This window comes from Rhipicephalus microplus, chromosome 3, assembly GCF_043290135.1.
Source record: "Rhipicephalus microplus isolate Deutch F79 chromosome 3, USDA_Rmic, whole genome shotgun sequence".
Lineage (NCBI taxonomy): Eukaryota > Metazoa > Arthropoda > Arachnida > Ixodida > Ixodidae > Rhipicephalus > Rhipicephalus microplus.
In genome coordinates, this window is record NC_134702.1 from 266,002,745 (window position 1) to 266,025,058 (window position 22,314).

The window sequence follows — 22,314 nt, forward strand, 5'->3', positions numbered from 1 at the left end:
CAGCCCTTGCATGAGCTTATGCGGTCGTTTCAACACACACAAAAACACCTTGATTTTGGTGCACTGAAGACTTTTACAGCTGCAAATAAAAGTCTTATTGTGAGATTAACACTGTATGACAAAAGTAATTACTCCACAACATCCTCTTATTTCCGGTTATTCAATATAGAACGAATAAGGTATGTGTCGTGCAATGCACTGAGAGACTGTTCTTACTGCTACTTGTGCAATTTACTGTACGTCTGTGCAGCTTTATATGTCACCAAAGTGAATGCGTCAGTATAATGCGCAAATAATCCTTTTGTTTTATACTTTAACACACACATCTTGCTCAGTTATTTTCCGCGACAGACTTCCCTACCCAAGTTAAAAGCCTTGTCTGGCGGCATTTGCAAAATAAGCCTTGTTTTGCCGCACACATGTATCTTATGGTGCAAGAAGTTGCTGCAGTATTGTATGCGACAGTGCATCCTACTACTTTACTTTGGGCAGAAGGAAAAGAATATACTACGTGGCTCGTATGAAAAATGATCCAGTGCGGGAAAAATTTCAGCTTAGACAATTTTTTGAGAAATGTAAGTTTGACCACACAAAATATTACTGCACTAACCACATATGCCACGATAGGGGCTGCTCTGACCTTCTAATTGTATGCTTCCAGACAAGAGCTCCACTGTACTAAGACAGAAACGTTCAGAAACCAGCATTATGCAAAGCTGCTTTGATCCTTGGCATGGTTTCGGTGCTTGAAAACCACAGGCCAGGGTCATGGCAAAATTGTTTCTATTGCTGACAGTGGCAAACCATTCAGCAAAAACTGGGGCACCAAACTGCAAGAACATTGACAGCAAGCACAAAGGCCACAGTTGCCATGGCAGCCTTTGGAATGGCATGCGATAGAGCTGAACAGTGAGGTCATGAAAATGGCAGTGGCTTTAACCAATGCTGTCTGGGACCTGCAATTGTGGCGAAACGTGCAAGAAAATCTGGCCGTGAATTGCTTCAATTTACAAAATGTATGTGTGGCAGCTAAAGCTAAAGCTATTGATAGAGGGTTGCTTGTGGGATCTGTGTTTATCGATTTGCCGAAGGCTTTTGACACTATAAATCATCACGTTCTACTTGCTAAACTTGAATCATTTGGTATATCTGGTCCGCCACTAAGTTTTATTAAGAGCTACCTCAGTAACCGGTCTCAAATGGTTCATGTTAATGGCCATCTTTCAACGCCCAAGTTAATTAACGTTGGTGTTCCGCAGGAATCAATTTTAGGCCCACTTTGATTTTTGATGTTTATTAATGATCTACCTACCATTCTTACAAGGACAAAGTGCATAGTTTACGCTGACGGCACAACTATCTTTCAGTCATCAAAATCAGTTTCTTCACTCCAGTCTGACCTGAACACAGATTTACATAACATAACTTTATGGTGCCAGGCCAATTATCTTCAGATCAATGTTACTAAAACCGTGTTTATGTTGTTCCATTCCCCGCGCATTTCACTTGACATACAACTTTCCCTTCACATTGGTAATACCGTCATGAACATTTCCAGTGAAGCGTGGTTTCTTGGCGTCATCTTAGATAGCGAACTAAAATTTCATAAACATGCAGCATCACTCGTTAAAAAGATTGCATTTGGTATTCACGTTATCAGCAAGACACGAACTTATTTTCCGCCTCACATCATACGTACTTTGTATTTTGCTTATATTCATAGTCATATTTTGTATTGCGTATCATCTTGGGCCAACACATATTTCACGCACATCAAACGTTTGCAGCGACTTCAGAATCAAGCAGTTAGAATAATGACTTTCAGCCCATTTTACTTCTCCTGCAGCTCGTTGTTTCCTCAGCTTAACATACTCTCATTGAGACAATTATTTCATCATAGACTGTCCATTATCGCCTTTACATTCATCACGCATGACATTTTTACTGCATGCATTGATCATCGTCACTTGACTAATCATAACATCACCCGGTTTTCCCAGTGCAATAATCTTCTTTTGCCGGCCGTAAGGACAAACTACGGCAAGTTCTCAACCCTATTTACTAGCATAGCCATTTGGAATTCATTGCCTTTTGAATTAAAATCATCGCATAACTTCCATATTTTCACTTCGCGCGGTAATAAATATTACGTTCAGGAATTAATCATCTCATCCGATTTGTGTAATTAACTGTTAATAGCTCTCCACAGTTCTGTGCTATTTTACTACTTCAATTTGCCTTTGTATAATTGATAACACTGATAATGAAACGTGTTGTATTTGTCACGTAGAGTTCATTAATATTGTTTTTTGTCTTCACTTGCTTTTGACTATTTCCTTGTTATTTTTCAATAGTGAGTATTACCATCATGTTGTGTATTGATCGTATTTTTATTGTTAATCAAGATTATTCATTATTACTCACAATACGTATACTATTGCTGTATTTTTTTGTAATTACCCCATCCATGTAGCCATAGGAGGTCCCCCTGTCAGTTTCTCTGAAACTTTGGGACCTCCTGCTGTAATAACGCTAACCATGTAACTCAACTGAACTATTTAATAAACTTGACTTGACTTGACTTGAATTTGTATCAGACAACTCTGTCCATGACTGCAATTGCAGTGGATTCCCAAATATACAAATTACAGGGGACCACGCAACACTGTCACATAATCTGGGCGTCGTATTTATTTATTTTGTTAATTTACAAAATACTGCAGGCCATGTGGTCCATGCAGGATGGGCAGGGTACAACATAAATACATCTACAAAGCACAATTGAATATCATAAACACATCGGGTACCAATAAAAAAGAACTCTAAATAAAATATAATTAGGAAACAGTGAAGAAGTAATTCTGTATTGATTCAGTTGAGTCCGGATGATCAATAAGTTGCGGGGCACGACACCGGTTGGCGCAAAATGTTCACGCCGCTGCTCACCTTCCAGATCGTGGCCTGTTGGGTTGCAGACACCGTTGGCCTGGGCGACTGCGCTTGGTCACCACCCGGTGACCTACCCGTGCCCATAGCGCCCTCAAGCCATCTGGATCAACCACGGATTTCGTCACCAATCGTCAGCCCGCTGATACCAGCCCGCGCCTGCAGCTACGCCTGGCAACGCTTCTCATCGTCGACGTCACCAACCACGTGGGGCCAATGCGGCCTACATAATCTTCACAACATCACCAAAAGCTCGGGGCACGACACCGGTTGGCGCAAAATGTTCACGCCGCTGCTCACCTTCCAGATCGTGGCCTGTTGGGTTGCAGACACCGTTGGCCTGGGCGACTGCGCTTGGTCACCACCCGGTGACCTACCCGTGCCCATAGCGCCCTCAAGCCATCTGGATCAACCACGGATTTCGTCACCAATCGTCAGCCCGCTGATACCAGCCCGCGCCTGCAGCTACGCCTGGCAACGCTTCTCATCGTCGACGTCACCAACCACGTGGGGCCAATGCGGCCTACATAATCTTCACAACATCACCAAAAGCTCGGGGCACGACACCGGTTGGCGCAAAATGTTCACGCCGCTGCTCACCTTCCAGGTTGGTTACCTTACCCATTCTAAACAATACTATACCAATAACTACTTCCTTGTCACGGTGTCGTGCCCCTACGACTTGAAATTGCGCATCTGGCTATGTACTTGTTACAATGTGTTCACCCTACAATTGTTGTCACAGTTGATACTCTTACTATCAGGGGATGTGGAACTAAACCCCGGTCCAACTAAAGCACAGATAGAACCTCTATCAGACGCTATCAAGAAGATCGAGCAAACCGTTTTAACCATTCGTGAAGATATTAATCAGCTCAAGGCAGTACAAACCAACCATGAAACAGTTCTCTCAGCACTAACAAACCGAATCTCAGCGCTAGAAACAGTCCAAATCGAACCCTCATCGGGCGCCGTACCCGATGACGCCGCCAAAATCAAACATGAAATTGAAACGCTAAAAGCTGCTAACACCGACGCTAGTAATCGACTGCGCCGCAATAACCTTCTCTTTTTAGGTATTGAGGACTCTGTTAAAGAAACTTGGGAAGAATCAGAGCTTAACGTCATAAACTTTTGTTCCGCCCAACTAGATATTACGCTCGAACCAAGAGCCATAGAACGTGCTCATCGGATCGGAAAATTTGCCCCAAACAAGAATAGGCCAATCATGATAAAGCTCGCTCACTTTAAAACGAAAGAAAAGATTTTGAGCTGCGGAATTAAGCTCAAAGATACGACCTTCGCCGTAAGAGAAGACTTTGCAGCAGCCACTCGCCTTGCACGCTCTAAATTACTCAAATTCATTCGGCCACAAAAGTGTGCATTTAAGCTGAGGGTTGACAAACTTATTGTTGGAAATAAATCATACTTCTATGACGCGAAAACTGATAAAGTCACAGAACTTCGGAACTCACCCGTCATTACATTTGAAAACAGCGCATCATCGGAAGCCACCTCTGTTGGCAGAACATGACGGGTTTGCAATCATTCCGCCTCGTGTAACACGTGTATCCGTCCTATGGCATTTCTAAACATAAACATTGCATTTACTAACATACGAAGCATAATTCCTAAACGCGACGAACTTTGCAGTTTCATAAATGATATCAGTGCTGACATGGTGGTACTAACTGAAACATGGTTGCATGATGACGTCACAGATACGGAAGTGTTTCCATCCAATTTAAATTTTACAATTTTTCGCCGGGATCGCAAAAGTAAGAAAGGAGGTGGCGTGCTCATAGCTATTAAAAACACTCTAGCATCCTCACTTATTTTCCATGACGATAAAATAGAATTAATCTGGGTTCTTGTCTCCAACGGAGCCTCGAAATTTGTTTTTGGCGTCTGCTATAGGCCGCCAGACAGCCACCCCGACTTCTGCGACCTACTTCATCAATCCCTCCACACCATTACAAATAAACATTCTAATGCACCTATATTTTTGTTTGGGGACTTCAATTATCCTTCAATCAGTTGGTCGTTGCTTTCAGCGTCGAATGGGACATCATCTAAAGAGCAACAATTTTTAAACACTGCCCTTGATTTTAACCTTCACCAGGCTATTACGTGCCCTACCAGGGGCAATAACATACTAGACCTCCTGCTAACTTCGAGCCCTGACGACATAAAAACCATTAATACGCTCCCTGGTCTTAGTGACCACAACCTAATCCATATTTGCATCGCCTCCCCGCTTAAAAAGAAATCACCCACACGGAAGGTAATCACGGATTACAAGAGAGCAAATTTTGATGCGATTAATCACGAACTCGCCAACTTCTTAGAAAACTTTAGGAATACGCACCTAAAACGAAGTGTCAACTGTAACTGGGAACTTTTTAAGACTACAATGCTTAACCTCAAAAACAAATACATTCCTTCTACCCTCATTAAATCAGATTCAAACTGCCAATGGTTTAACAAACAGCTAAAATTACTCTGTAACCGAAAGAAACGCTTGTACAGAACGGCCCGCCTAAGCCAAAGTTCAACTGCGTGGGAGCGCTACCGCGCGTGCGCTAATCAGTACTTAACCGAACTAAAAGCTGCAAAAATCAAATTTTTTTCTCATGACCTACTATCAATTCTTCAATCAAATCCCAGCAAATTTTGGCGCATGCTGTCCCCCAAGTCACAATCTAATCGAATAAGCCTCACTAACGCTGACGGAGAACCAATACACGCTGACCAGTGCGCTTCTGCTTTAAATGACCACTTTACGTCTGTGTTTTCCTCTGCCAACACCACTGATACCGTAACACTGCCCGAATCTGCAGCTGTAGCGATGCCAGAAATTGAAATTACCCCAGAAGGAATATTCCTACTCATTAACAATCTTAAAGTTTCATCCTCGGCGGGCTGCGACAGTATTAACAGTAAATTACTAAAAAATACCGTTTCTGTCTCAAGCCAAATACTTTGCCTAATCTTCACACAATCATTACGAACAGGAAACGTCCCAGACGATTGGAAGAAAGCTCAGGTTATTCCCATCTTTAAATCAGGCAACCGCGCAATCCCAGCTAACTACCGACCTATTTCCTTAACCAGCATCCCATCTAAAATGCTCGAACATATTATAGCTTCAAACCTAATGACATATCTGGAATCCATCAAATTTTTCTTCGATCACCAACATGGTTTCCGGAAACAACTATCATGCGAAACACAACTGGCCGAATTCACACATGATATTCTTCACTTCATGGATGAAAATCTTCAAACTGACGCCATATTTTTAGATTTCTCTAAAGCATTCGACCGTGTTCCTCATAACCTCTTACTCTCTAAACTATGCAACCTTGGAATCCCTCCCAACATAATTTTCTGGATAGAAAATTTTCTAAAAAACCGTAAGCAGTTCACCAGCGCTAATGACCACGACTCACCTCTTTCCGACGTAACGTCCGGCGTCCCCCAAGGTGCCTGTCTCTCCCCGCTCCTTTTTCTAATATACATAAATGACTTACCCACCAATGTGCTAACCAAATTAAGACTTTTTGCCGATGACTGCGTTTTATACTCTCCAATCTGTACACCAGACGACAGCATTAAACTTCAACATGATTTAAATTTAATTGTAACTTGGTGTGATAAGTCACTAATGCCGTTAAACCTAACTAAGTGTAAAATTATGTCATTCACCCGCAAAAAGAGCCCAGAAAAATTTACCTATAGCATAAAGTCTGTTCCCATTAGCCCTACCCTATCATACAAATGCCTCGGAGTGCATCTGTCATCGTCGCTATCCTGGTCAACCCATATTCAAATAATCTGTTCAGAAGCTTCACGCACTCTCGGATACCTGCGCCGCAACCTAAAATTAGCCTCACCAGACATTAAAAAATTAGCTTATGAAACGTACGTCCGACCGAAACTAGAATATGCTTGCTCAATTTGGCAACCCTCACAAACATATCTAACTAACGATTTAGAAAGGATTCAGAACCGCGCTGCCCGTTTTATTTACTCCCAATACTCTAACGATATCAGCGTTACTGCACTAAAAGAATCATTGAAACTGCCGTCCCTCGAATCTCGTCGTATCATTTCTCGATTGTGTCTGATGCATGCTTTCTATTATCACCCTCAATCACGGCACGTCCTCCTTCAACCATCACACAGAACTTCATCCCGCATAAACCACAGTCACCCTATCGCACCAATAAATGGACACACTTCTGCAATGATTACTTCCTTCTTTCCCAATGGGATAACACTGTGGAATAAACTACCTGATAATATAGTCACGTGTAATAACCGCCAAATTTTCCGCAGTAAGCTAAAATGTCACATGTCGCAATCTAACTGAATGTGCTGTTTTCCCTGCCAATGTTTAAATACTTTTTTTTAACTAATGTATATACTGTCGTCACTTTTCTCTGGAAGCTTACCTTTGTACCATTACTTTTTTATTTGCATTTGGTAATATTGGCGTTTTACTTTGCATATTGTACCTTTTTTTTTCCGGAAACAACTATCATGCGAAACACAACTGGCCGAATTCACACATGATATTCTTCACTTCATGGATGAAAATCTTCAAACTGACGCCATATTTTTAGATTTCTCTAAAGCATTCGACCGTGTTCCTCATAACCTTTTTTTTTTTTTTTTCATTGATCTTTGAATGTTTACGTTTTGGAACCCTTCGAGTTTTGTTGAGTTGTTCGACATACCTTGTACGCCGCCCCCCCTTATGTAATGCCTCCGGGCCTTTAAGGTGGAATAAATGAAAAAAGTATTAGGTTTCATTCCTCTATGGTGCGGGGAAAAAAAAGAATATTTAAAAAATTTAGATCTGGCCACATAAGGGGAGAGTGTGAGGGGATGAGAATGACGGGTTTTCCTAGTCTCAGAAAGGGTTATGTAAGGACTGCGATCTATAAAAAAAATTTACGATTTAACAAAGAATGGAGGAACTTCAGTCGGGATATTTTGCGCCTCATTCGAAGTGTGTGAAAACCGTTAGAACGTATAAGATCCGTTACAGAATCCTCACGGCTGTATGTAGAAAAAATGAATCGCATGGCTTTTCTCTGTATTCATTCGAGGCAATTAATATTTGTTTTGGTGGAAGGATCCCAAATAATGGAGGCGTATTCTAACTTGGGTCTGATCAAAGTTCTATAGGCTAAAGTTTTCACGTCATGGGATGCATGTTTAAGCTTGTGTCGAAGTAGGCATAATTTTTAAAAGCAGAAGAGGCGGTGTTAGAAATATGGGTGCTCCAGTTGAGGTTGTTAGTAATGGTAACTCCAAGATATTTGTACTCCTTAACTTCAATCAATGAGTCTTGGCCAACGGAGTATGAAAACATCAAGGGTACTGTTTTTTTAGTTATACGCAGGAGCACAGACTTAGAAGAATTTAGCTTCATGCCCCATTTATTGCTCCACTAAAAAATACTGTTTAAGGCTGCACTAAGCAAGCATTGGTCTTCAACACTATTAGTTTCGTTAAAAATAACGCAGTCGTCTGCGAAAAGACGAATCTTTACTGGGGCTTGTATGACATCTTTTATGTAGTTGCAATAAATAAGGAACTTATGAGAAACTCAGATTATAAACTCAGATTATAATTGAGAAACTCAGATTACAGACAATATAACCCAGCCTTGCACAAAAACAGGTACAGACTGCCTTAATAAGTCTACGGCATGACCCTGTGCCTCTGCAAGAAAGGTAGACTAAGTTATTCTTGACAGTGGCAGCTAATTACATCATTACTTATTTGGAGGAGGTGCCAGAGAACCTTTATTCTCAACCTTAAAAAAATCGAACCCAACACGCGTCTTTCTACCAATAAGTAGCGTTCGAAAATTGCCTGCGCATGAAAACGAAACTGAAACCACGTCACCAACTGTTTCCCGTCAGAAAAGGCAGACGCAGTGTCATTGCTATCATGAAATGGCAACACACCATGGCGCAAGTTTGCGCAGAATGCGTTTGTGCAGTTCATGCACTGCTAAGCTGCCCGCGTTGTAATTTGTTGCCTTGTGAAGTGAAACTAGTGGTGTCTATGAACATTGATGTCAAGTGAAAGTAGTTTCGCACGGTAAAAACATTTGCGTCACGCCCTCATGCGTGCACAAGCCTGTGACTGTGAGTGCAACAAAGGCAGAAGATCATTTGTATGTCGACCACGAAAAGTTTTCACGGATCGGATACTTGAAAATATCAGCTTTTCGGCTGGATGAAGCTACTCTGTGCGGACAGAGCTTGACTAGCTAATGACCCTAGATACGTAAACAAGCGATTGAGGCATATGTAGAAGCGCATGAACTTCCAGGAGAATAAATTTTTTATTCTAAGAAGACATCCTGTCTTGCTCTCTATTTTTCTAATCGTCAACCTAGGCGCATGCAAGTTCCTACATTACACTTGTGAATATTTGCTCGACGTTTGATTGTAATAAATGTGTTTGTTTTTCCTTTCGAATGGAACCTGAAAGTTGTAAAACTGAATGGTTAACCAAGGTTTATATTATACATTTACTTTATTGGAACCTTGCCAAGATAAAATCAATTCGTTGTAAAATGCGGGTCATCACGGAACCAGAAGACATATAATCGAAGTTCCACTGTACCATGAATATTGGCACTCCCAGATGCTGGCCTTACATTTCAGTGGTCTCATTGCCCCTCGGCTACACGACTGTTCTAAAAAAAGATACCATGTTTAACGGTAACGTCTTCAGTGCCTGTTAGTTCCACCGGAGCAAAAGACACTGTAATACGTAGAAGAATATGAGGTTGACAGGAGGAATATGGTCTGTCATCTGGTCACCCGGCAAGATTCCGTGAACAACCATCTTGGTCTTGTTGTTTACGAAATTGGGAAAGACCAGGCCAGGGCAGTCATCGTCCAGGTTCAGCGTCTGTACAGAGATCAGCCCAAGTCATTCAGAACATGGCAAGCAAACTGTGTCGAACCTCTCGTGTGGTCAGCAGGCAGGCCGCATTCAAAGTAGTCTACTGCACCTGGAAATGCTTGGTCTTGCACGGTGTGGTGGACACAGAGACCTTCTTTCTGCGAACAAGTGCGTTGATGGTAGAAGTCTTGCCCACATTGGGGTCGCCCACCTGCGTGCAGTCGACAACATAGACATAAGAGGCAGCTTCATCAGAAATATTGTGAGTACGTGCACTGAGAGCAAATGTACAGAGATACAATTTACTTTTAACAGTGATTTGACACAAACACTGTGTTAGCATCATGCTAATCCTGATGCAAAGTTTTCAGCTATGGATCCCTTGCATTGTAGGCAAGTAGTGTTCAAAGAGGGCGACACACAAAGAAACAAGTGAAACAGGCATAGACTAATTTACCATGGGTTTTCTGAAACCTGATACAAAACTTAATTTTACCAATTCACCAAGCAAAAGCCTTAAAAAGTTAAAAGAGAGAAGATGATGGTGCTCATCAATGAAATGGGAGAGCTTCCATCAACATAAAAAATAGTGCATTGGACCTCTCAAAAACGGAAATTTGTTTTATGGAACTGCTGCTTGAATGAAACAACTGCTTCCAGAACGATCGGTTTCATACTTCGATTCTCCTTTGAGTCTTCATACTTCGATTCTATACTTCTATACAGTCGAATCTCATTAATTCGAATACGCTTAATTAGAACATCCGGTTAATTCGAACTCACGATGAGGTCCCGTCAAAGCTATGTGTATTCCTATGGGCGAAAACGCCCGGTAATTCGAACGCAGAAGCACTTCCGACAATTAATTCGAACATACCGCGCTCCGAAAATGCTCTCAGTGACCAGCCCAATCCCACCGTGGCACCTGCGACACTTCAACTCTGCCAGCAAAGAAAATAAAAGTAAAGAAAAGGCTGCAGTGGAATGTTTGCTTTCTCTCAAAGGCCGATGTGCGACGCAGCCATGTCACGCTTCTCCCTTTTCCGTCCCTGTCGTACGTGTTAAGACCCATCTCCTTCTAACGCCGCACGCGAAAACATAGAGGAAAAAAAGAAAAATTGGCAGATCCCACGTACAGTGGGAATCGATGATATGCGAAGCACGAATGAGGAAGGTTGATGTGCCACTTTCAAATCACCACAACGTTATGAGGTGGAGGCAAATTATGACATAAACGACTTACATGTCATGATTATCATGTTTACACCAGTCATATACCTTCGCCATCCATTGACGTCACGTAACAGCAACTTTAGTATATGTGGAGCGAGCGAAACGGCCTCGAGTGCATCATAAAGGGTCCAATATACTCCAACGTCACATTGACGCGTGCGTACGCTGGGCACAGTGACGCTAGGTTAACAAAACGCAAGCACTCTATAGTCTGACGCCAAGCGTGAGCAGCGCGACGAGCGTCCGTCATCGCGGCCCAACGGTAACTGACGCGAAATGCGACATGATGCATTCGGTGCCAATGAGTTACAATACTGATTGTTGATCTAGTTGGTACTTGCTTACTGACATGATTTGGCCACAAATAATACACACACAAAGTAAAGAAACACCTAAAGACAAGCACAAGCGGCTTGGTTGCCGCTTTTGCTTGTCATTGAGTGTTTCTTTACATTGTGTGTGTATTATTTGCGGCCAAATCATGTAAGTAACCCAATGCGTTACTCAGACAGCACTGCACCTGCCTCTTTTCGAAACGGAGAGACACCGGACGCGCTGCAATGCGCATGTGTCAGAGCAAGGCAGCGCGTGCTGGCGAGTATAACAGGACCAGTGCCTGGCGTGGCAACGCCGGCGGGACGTGAGGAAACGAAGGCTGGTACGCACGCGCGCCAGGTCACGTCGAAGTGTATTGGCGCATTGACAGTGGCATGTAGTCATGTTCTCACATGACACGCGTCTCATGATTGTCACGTTTGCACCAGTCACATACCTTCGTCATCCATTGGCGACACGTGATACCAAATTTGGCGTATGTGAAGCTAGAGAAACAGCCACGAGCACGTCATGAACGTAGCGTGTAGTTATGCTGTTACATCACATGCATCTCATGCTTATCATGTTTGCACGAGTCTCATACCTTCGTCATCCATTCCCGTCCCGTAAGACCAAATTTCGTATAAGCGAAGCTAGCGAACTGGCCACCAGCGCATCATGAGCATGACATGTAGTCATGTTATTACATGACACGAATCTCATGCTTATCTTGTTTCCACCGGTCAGATACCTTCGTCATTCATTCACGTACCGTAATACCAAGTTTGGTATATGTGACGCTAGCAAAATGGCAGAGAGCGCATAATGAGCGTGGCATGTATTCATGTTGGTTCATGGCACGCATGTCATGGTTTTCATGTTAGGGTCTGTTGCTTGTGTTCGCCATGCAATCATGTCATACCATACCAGTTTAGCAACATGTCATGTGAACGAAACCACTGCAAGAGCAGCAAGACCATGAAATGTAAATCATGACATTCATGACAAACATATCATGAATTTCATGTTATGACTAGTCAGATATTCTCATCATATAGTCATGTAATGCCATGCCAAATCTGGTATCGATACCATTATCCAAACGCCCAGGAGACCTAAAAGTCGTAGGCGGCTAGATAGATAGATACGCTCAAAGTCGCCGAAGTTCGCTATGAAATGCTTTGCATAAAAGAAAAAAAGAAAGCTGTCGCTGGGTTGAATGAATGTATGGTTGAAGTGAAGAAAAAAAGGCACTATCTTCTGCTGCCCTTGCCCCTTGCGGGAGCACAGCTCTGCGCCTCGAGGGGGGAGGGGTCTCTCAAGCACCGGTGCCACGCATCCCCCTTTCTCTTCCCTGCCTTGTAACCCTTCTCCTTTCAAAGACAAACGCAAAGAGAGAGAGAAAAAAAACTGCCGTGGAGTGTTGGTTTTTTCTCAATTGCCGATCTGCTTCTCTCCGGATGGAGACGCTCCTCTTCTCGTCACGTGCTGGCCATGCTGCGGCTGCGTAGCGGAGAGCGGGAGGCTCCTCTACGCAGTCGTTGTCGTCGTCTTTAGAAAGTGTCAGCACTGGACATTTGCGCACGGAATTTCTCTTGCCAGGAGATTGCTGAAGCCGAGGTAGAAATTCTTTGCAAGCTGCGTGCGATATTGATTGTCTCGCTGCAAGGCAAACGTATGCAGACGTGCACCACTGATTACTTCAATTATTAATGAATGTCCAGTGATGTGTGAATAAAAATAAGTCTTCTGAAACTTCGCTCTTGTGTTTTAGCTCAATGCACATGCGCCACTGCACGGAGAGCCCTTCGTTTATTTAGCTTTCATTAATTCAAACTTCTTTCAGTTTGAACAAATTTTTGGGCCCTTTCAAGTTCAAATTATCGAAATTCGACTGTAACAGATAAGTAACACACATAAAAATTAGACAATAGAACCCTAGTCTTGTAAAAATTTAGCATATACAGATTCTAGTGTTTTATCATCATCATTACCATCATCATCATCATCATCAACAGGTTGCCTACGCTCACTACAAAGCAAAAAAGCAAAGGCCTCTCCCATAATCCGCCAATTAAACTGGTCTTGTGCTTTCTGCTGCCACGCTATACTTGCGAACTCTTTAGTCTCATCGGCCCACTTACATTTTTGTCTCCCCTTTGTGCGTTTGCCTTCTCTGGTAATGCAGTCAGTGCCCCGTCGCGGTGGTCTATTGACTTACACACGTAAGCATGGTGGGCCGCGCAGAACTACTGGCACTGGAATTCGTCCTAATGAAAGCTATGGAATACAGCTATCTTTACAGCGATGTAAAGCATAGCTTGTTGCAAAGGTCGGCCATTTAGGTGTGGCATCGCACGCTGTGACTAACTGTTCCCTGTTCTCTTCATAAGGATGACGAAGAAAGATTGCCCTGCTCCATCGTCATCGCTGCCTCGAGTTCTTTCCAGGAGTTGAAAATAACGAGTGCCATGCTGGAGCACAATCGTGGCACGACGCCCGAGATCTTCAACTCGTATCCAGAGTCCCGCAGGTTTGGGCGCCTTGAGAAAGAATTCGTGAAACCACTTTTGGAAATAAAAGTTCCTCTTCGGTTGATTTCGCAAAAACTCGAGGAAAACACAGGTAAGTGCATTTTTTGTTATTAAATATGTTTCTTTTCTGTTTTTATTTTTTTGCTGGATTACGGGTCAATCACAATTCACTCTCTTATGTTTCGTTTGGTAATCATTGCAGGAAAGACTCGCATAGCTTGGGACCTTCATAACTTGAAAAATAAAGGAAGGAAAAGGAATAAAGCAGGCGAACTCATTCAAGTGATTGAAGGATTGCAGTTCACTCAGCAAGCGAGAATACTTCCAATCACTGACGAAAATCAAGAGCTGGTAATTCTTTTTATACAATCAATATATATGAAGAAGGTTTTTGCGTCGTTTCCACAAGTGCTTCTTGTTGATGCTACTTATAGGACCAACAAACTAAGGATTCCTCTGTTTGTCTTTGTCATTGAGGATGGCTTTGGCCGCAGCCATGTTGTTGCTTACGCATTTGTTGCCTCGAAGCAACAACATGTTGTCACTTAATTGTTGCAGACATTTGTTAAAGAAAACGAGAAGGCTGTAAAACAAATGCAGACATTTGGTAAAGAAACTGAGGAGGCTGCAAAAACAAATGTTGTTGTAGTTGACAAGGACTTTACAAAAATTAATGCTATTCGGGAAACATTCCCGTAGAAGGCGGCAGTGCATCTGTGCCTGTTCCACGTTATGAAAGCATTCAGGTCAGCTGTAGGTCAGTTTTTAAAATCTGTAGAAGAGCGAGAAAGGCTGCTGAATAGGTTTAGTGAAATGGTAAAAGCACAAACGGCAAAGCAGTTTAAGGAAGTGCAAGAAGAATTTTGTAGGTATGCGAATGAAGACGCCCTGACCTACTTCAATAAAAACTTGGCAAATATAATCCACATGTGGGCAAGACACTTATGCAATGCTACGTTTACTGGCGGCAACAATACTACCGACCACATGGAGTCACACAATGGTAAAGTAAAAGCTATTTTGTCTAAGTCACAAAAACTGCACGAATCACTGTGGGCCCTTCGTAAGATTTCCAGTGCAATGTGGCATGACACAAAGCATCAAGCAGCTCTTCTACAGAACTGCGAGTTTTACATCTATGGTGCCTCCAGTGAGATGGACAGTTTTTTCCAGGAATCTCATTCCTTAGGCTTGTAGCCTTATAAAAAAGGAAGCAGGCAAACTAAAGAAAATAATCCAAAAGTGCAGCAATTAACACTGCAGCATCACCATGTAGCTTCATCCTGTGGTAATACGCGGCAGAAAGTTTTCTTAGATGAACAGACGTGTACTTGCACCACAATTTCAAGTCTCGGATTATTTTGCCCTCACTTCCTTGGCTGTCTTTCACAAGTTTGAGAAAACCCCAGATTTACAAAAGGCTGTAAAGATGCGTTGGTTTAAGAGCTATCAAATTACCTTCATGGCAAGGAGCAGTGATCTGGCTGCAGATAAAAAGTCTCCTTCAGATATTGTACCAGTGAAACCTTTAACTATGCCTGGACTCTCATATGAAAAGATGAACAGCAATCAACTATACAACTACGAAATGTGGACCGTAAAACAATGGCCGATCATTTACCAGATTTACCAGCTGATATATTTAGCATGAGGCTTCAACTCTTAGAAGAAGTATAAATGAAAGCTGGTTGAAAGGTGAGAAAGTTGTGCTAAATGCAGACACCATGGGGACTCAAAGTGTCCCATCAACTGTAGCTGCTAACGAAGCAAATACAGCTATTGATGATGAAGGCTTCAATAAAGTGGCAGCTTAGGGAACTCGATCAGAACGAGAGCTTGGTAGAATCCCCATCACCAAGCTCAACCTGAGCATGATGTCTGAGCATGATGTCCCAGTGACTGAGCATGATGTCCCAGTGGCTGTGTCGGCTGCGATTTGCTCCCGCTGGTGAAATGTTGGGGCCATCTCAAGAAGAATATTGGCCAGAAGATTTATAAAAAGACAACCTAGAAGAACTGCATCAGTGCCATTTGAGCAGCTTCCAAACGCAAATGTTTTCTTGTAATTTTTTGAACTTAATGTAAACTTGTCCTTTGCAGTACTTCTAACTGGCATGGTAGGAGAAACTGTATGCAACAGTTTACTCATTCACGGCCACATTGTGGATGATCCTGAAGTTTAAGTGTGCCTTTTTGGACTATAAGGTCAAGCTACCCAGTGTGAAAAAGTTCTACACTGAAGATGCCTGGGCTTACTGATGTCATCGGGTATGCCTCATTGTTCAATACATGTAAAGGCAGTCAATGTGATAGCTTAGTGACAGAGATGCTTGGCTGATGTTTGAAAATTCACAGGATACCGATCGAGCCACAGCACTGAAAATTTTTTTGGTGGTGGGCTCAAATATCAGAGCAGAGTATATCTAAGCCAGAAGCTATTCGGAACCCACTACTACAATGGCAATCACAACACGGATGTTGCTTTCAGGCCTGAAAACACGATCTGTTTTTAGGACATTGCAGGGTTGGGTATTTTTGCAGTTCATGGCGTACCTGATTATGATGGGGTGATTGTTTATCGTTTTTAACACACAAGCACATGTGGGAAACTTGATGTTGAAGTTACCAGAATATTTTTTTGCCCTAGAAAGTGTTCAAAATAAGTCGCGCCTCGTGCTGCCTTTCTGAATTCAGGTAAGGTAGGCATAGGCGATCCTAATCATTTCGAAAGGCTGTTAGTCTACCAACCATTCTTGTACTTCACAGTTTCCATAAAGAAGAAAAACTGCTATGGTTCTGCCACAGCTGCAAGAAAAAGTACGATGTCCAGATCAAAATGATATCATGGGATCAATGCCTGGAGTGGTTTCACTGGTGAGGTTTATCTAGCATTTTTAAAGCGATGCACTGTATGTGTTAATATTCTGCTCCTTGTGTGCAGGAGCCGTTTTGGAGTCTGTAGTGCAGACGCAAAGCTGAAGCGATGGTTTTGCTGTGCTTGCAAACTCAAGTGACAGCATTCCAGCTGCTTTGGCCACTGCAGTTATCTTAGAACATTGAACTGGACAAATAAACTCTACTTTCTGGCAGTGCACTGCCCCCATAAGGCTGATGTGTCTACATCTCTTTTTGTAATGTTATCATCTTGGCTTTTCGTCATTTCAATATTTGGTGAATGCTAATCATAGTTTTAGTTGACTTCGCAGGCACTATGTGACTGTCACGGTGTAGTAAATTCTCCGCAGCAGGTTCAAAAGAAATCAGAAGGACGAAGCAAGCGTTCTCTGTCACACACACACGTAGACATTTTATAAAGACTCAACCAACTCGCGTTATACAAAATATTCAACTCAATACTTGCGTTACGTGCATCAAGTAGATATAGATAAGCACATACTCAGCTAATATTTCGGATAAGCAAGACATAGTCGAGGTGCACACATCACCGTTGGTGCCAGCCGCAGAAACCAGGAGCATTCCAGACGCGACACTTCGAAGTCGGGGCTCGGTGTTCCTCTGGTAGTCCGGTAGCCAGGTGGGGTGTCGTGAACGGTTGTCGTCGATGTACCGCAAAGTGACTGATGCCCATGTACACTACCTGAGAATTTCCATCAACCCTCCAGAGCCATAGGCTCAGTGGCACCAGGCATCGGCCGTAGCCAGGGTTTCTTCTTTGCATGGCTGCTTCTTCCACAGATCTCCGAGTCTCGCCCACGCGTTGCTCCTCTGATGATGATGATGATGATGGTAATGAACCTTCAGCTTTGCTCGCACTCGCCCACAAAGGGGAATCAGCCAAGAACCGGGCGGCAGGATCATCAAGTGTGCTAAGTCAGGCATTCAGGTAGTCTCGTAGCCGTAGTTAATAACAATAGGCTAGCAGGGTAATCTCTTTGTTGCCCTTATGTACTCGCACACAGCAGAGAAAACTTCCCAGCGGCTATAACCTAATGTAATCCCTCCGAAGGATAACATTAAGTTCCACGTTTATTTTTAAACCTAGCTTCTCAATTGGTTCGACCAGGTATCTTTTCCTTCGGTAAGCATAACGTTGACAGGATAAAAAGAAATGATCTATTGATTCCGATTCCTTGCAAAAGAGACACAACGGAGATGCTGTTAGTCCAGCTTTATGTACGTAGTAATCTTCTTACTTCTCTCTTTTTTTTCCAAGATTCTCGCGCCACGAGGGTTCCTCGCGTCTCTCTTCTTTTTCTTTCATTCGCCTTGTCAGCGTTGCGTTCGCTCAATGCCTTTGTCTTCCTTGCGTCACCAGCGTCCTTACAAGCAACCTATGACAGAGACATATCATAATCTAGATAGCGTGAGCAGTCTCACTGTTAAAGAACAATGCTTCAAATAACCATATTAGTTGCACGTTCTGATTATGCCTACGAGTATCTAGAGAGTGCGTATTGCCTGTGCCTTTTTGTTTTGTTTCCTTTTCAAAAGCCAATGAATATAACTTGTTCCATGCATGTACGGCATCATGAATTACGTGTCTGTAACCTGTGGCCCCCGGGACGAAGTCAGAATCCTTGCCTCTTTTCCTTGCTACTTCTTCTTGAAGGCCTGATCGGTCACTTTTTACATAAAATCGAATTTTTGCTTCCTATGCTTGATTACAACATTGTGACATGCGCGCTGAAAATACACATGACAAAGGAAATTTCTAATCGCATACAAATTAGTGGGTCAATTAGGTGAATTTTCGTGCTTTTGCAACTTGGCTCTCTGCCTCAATAGGCTGCCAACCGCTGCAGTGGACTAACACATTTCACATATAGTGTATGCATGCCACATACTTTTGTCTCAGTTTGGGGACGTAAAACCTCAACTTATGCATGCCAGAGCTCAGAAGTTATAGCATAGTTGCAAGGTGTTCACTGCAATCTGAGTAGTAAGCAGCGTTAGGTTTAGTTTTCTTCCATGGCTAAATTTGAGTCAGGATAAGCATATGCACTGTATTATACCTGTTAGGCAATGTCAATGGAAAAGCTGCTCTTAGATGTTCTTTCGCAGATCTGAATGGCTATCTGTCGCTAGTAAAATATGCACACGCAAAAAAGACACGAACACAAGGATATGGACGCGTTATCTGTGCACTATAGTGGCAGAGTGTCTTACAGCCGGCCATAGCCTAGGAAGGGGGGCTAGACCCAACCACCGCAAAATTCAGATAGGGGAGGGGTGTGTGACGTTTAATGCAGACAACTAATAAAATAGGTGTCTTAAAGTTTCTAACGAATGTCCCTCCCCCCCCGCCAAAAAAAGTTCCTGACTTACGGTAAGCCATTCGAACTATGCGAAGTAGAAATTCACCTCTTGTGTGTTTCCACAGATTGTCGATTTATTGCGTCTTTGACTGGCCTGTTAACGTTATATCATTGGGAATTTCGAAGGTCAATGTGTTACTCATCAGCAAGATAAATGTAGCGATAGTGTGTAAATCACTGGCTATGACTTAATTGTTTCTTTATTCTAAGCTGGGCGTGTAAAAATTGCGGCACACTAACGCTACTAGCGGTACCTATGCTACATTCTGCCGATGGCGAGATTGCTAGTTGCTCAGAGCGAGCAGCCAGGTTATCACTGCCAGAGCCACTACGCCTGTTTCGCCAAGCAAGTCGAGCTCCGTTCATCTATTCGGTATTTGGGGACTCAGGACAAGTACAAAAGGCACACGAGGACAAGCGTTCGTTTGCGTAGCTGTAAGCACCCGTGACAGTAGTGCGTCTAATAATCCGTGCGCATATCATCTGTTGATGGTTGCCTGGGCGCTCTTCATCGGAACTTTCCGACAGCAACCGCTTTTTTGAGATGGCGCTGCATGCATTGTCATACACATAACCACTTCTAGTACCACCGCACTCCGTAGTGCATATAACATCGTTTTTTGTCGAACGTGTGACCACTTGGTTTGGGGCGCAATCCGTGCGTTTAAGGCTTATTTTAATTGCTGCGCTATAGAGCGCTTGCTCAAATCTGTTGGCAGCCTGACAGGTAACTTGCCGCTTCGGGTGTCCCTGTATTCAGCTGTGGAGATCATGAAGGCTTCGTGAGCATTTGTGACGGCTACTTGTGTGCTAAACTGTTTTCGCGAGGCTGACTTCGTTGACATTGAACCCGATGCCAAGCCTGAAGCTTCCGACCAGGGCCACTCCGGCGAGAATTTGTGGTGGTGTTTCGTCGATTCCGACATAAGAGGGCGTACAGGACACCTGTTGCAATGATTTAATTACAGCTGATAAGGATGCCGACACTGCGGAACCGCGGATAAGGGCACTGTGAATGAAGTGGGTGGCAAGAGCAATTTGGAGGAATTGGATGGCAAGGACAACAAACTTTCGAGCCAGTGCCCACAAGTGTGCTTGTAGCAATTGACTACATTAGTAGCCTCAGGCAGCTTAAATATGCCAAAGACCTCGCCGAAGAGCACGGTGTCGCTATAAATAAACTCAAGACTATCCTTAACGTTGCTGATCTTCGACTGATATATTAATAATTTAGTAAATATAGAACCCACAGTTGATTCTTTTATAGATGCGGATGATAGCACGATACACTTCATTGGAAAAGATGCGAATCAACTAATTATCAGATGTAACGCATTGCTAATGAAACTATCAGATTGGTTCCTTTCAAATGTCATCAAGAATAAGTCCTCCAAAACAAAAAGCAAACCATTTTAGAGCCAGAAGAAGTAAACCTTTTCAGATGATGCATTCAGTCACTTATTTAGGTAAAATATAGAAATGCCTAATGAACAATCCTTCGGTTTACTTTTTCATGCCGTCAGAGTTGGGACACTCTTATAATAACCTTCGAAACAAGTTTTCTGCAGTAACCTTTGTACTATCTGACTGTAAAGCTTTCATGCCGACAAAAGCTAAACCAGAAATTTATCACGCATTATTCACATCGCAGTTTAATTACTGCAGCTTAGTTTGGGCGACCACAATGCGAACTAACATAAATAAAATAGGTACATTACAAAAGGCACTTTTCCGGCACATTGCAAATGTCGATCCCCGGGTCTTAACAAAAACATTGTCGCAGAAATACAAAATCATTCGCGTAGACTGGTACTACCAATACCGTGTTTCACAGATATTTTATTTTGCGAAGAAGGAACACAGTGATTTTATTATATCCTTAGCGGCCTTGAAACACCACGACGTACCTGTGCATTTAAAAATCTCTGAACCTTGGTTTGTACCGTGTTTTCGCATTGAATATAAGCTGCAATTCCTCAAACACGATTTACCAAAAATTTTAAATACATAAGTTCACGTCACTAAATTATCTCGTGAGTAATTGAAGATATATTTCACTAACAGGTAAAAAAGTAAGCATGTATACAGCATATTCACGTATAATGAGTTAGGCCAACTGATCATATTTTGTTTGACTGTTTTGTTTTTATGTAAATAAATGTAGCGTCAAATGTTCACCGTCCTATAGTCATGCATTTGAGGGTTATATTTCTTTTGTAATAAAATGTTCATTCTCGCGCTGTCATGTACAACGCCTCTTGGGCCCAGTCAAGCTGCTGATGGCAGCTTTTAGCCCTGGAGGATGTTTCTAGTTTGTACTAAAAAAGCACGGTGTAAGGATAAGTTAGGGGCTGACACTCGCTGCTCTGTGCATAGAGAGGGTGCGGACAGATTGCGTTCGCCGATGACCTTGAGCTACCAGTAGTTGCTGTTGCGAAAGTTGAGATGCCACTATTGTATGATGTGCCAGGTATTCACGCGGCACTCATTCTGAAACACGTGCACCAAAGAGCATCTTTCTGAAAGGATTGTGTGCAAGGGATTTTGTGATTTAGAAATGCGTTGCCCTGTGTCCATGAGCCCTGCCAGTGCATTTGTTCAGCTGATTCGCACTTTGTGATTCAGTGCACGTAGACCTCACTGCATATTACTCCGGGTACGCATCAGCGGCCTTGTGGCTGGCTGCGCCTCGAAATGGGCAAGTGGTGTTTTCTTCCAAATTGCAAGTCGGAGTATCGGATTCGTACAGAGCGTATGTCACTTTTCAAGGCTTCGCGTGAACCAGAGCACTTGGATAAGTGGCGATGGCCAATTTCGCTGTGCCTGCTATCTTATCGGTCTGTCAAAAATAACTGACCGTGCAGCAAAAAAACAAAGAAAAGAAAAGGACACCTCAGCAAAAATGGCTGGCTCGACTGCCGACTTCTTGGAAGTGACGGGGAAAAGTTCAACTGCACCTGTCACGACCACTGAAAGAACACCAAATTTATTGCATGTAGAGACAGTTTTTTCACAGAATGGTAATGATGAATCAGCAGACAGGCACGCAAATTCAGGTAGCGGTTTGACTTCAG

General features: G+C 42.9%; 1 protein-coding gene across 2 annotated transcripts in view; it reads right to left on the reverse strand.

Annotated features, from left to right (window-relative positions):
• LOC142804251 (uncharacterized) overlaps positions 1–22,314 on the reverse strand; it is a 168,842-nt gene that overhangs the window by 24,808 nt on the left and 121,720 nt on the right. The window contains exon 3 of one of the 2 annotated variants that reach the window (XM_075890992.1): positions 9,992–10,093. In XM_075890992.1, the coding sequence (XP_075747107.1) occupies positions 9,992–10,093 (102 nt within the window). Of the gene's footprint in view, positions 1–9,943; positions 10,094–22,314 lie in introns of both variants that reach the window. The other variant, XM_075890991.1, reaches the window with a different exon arrangement.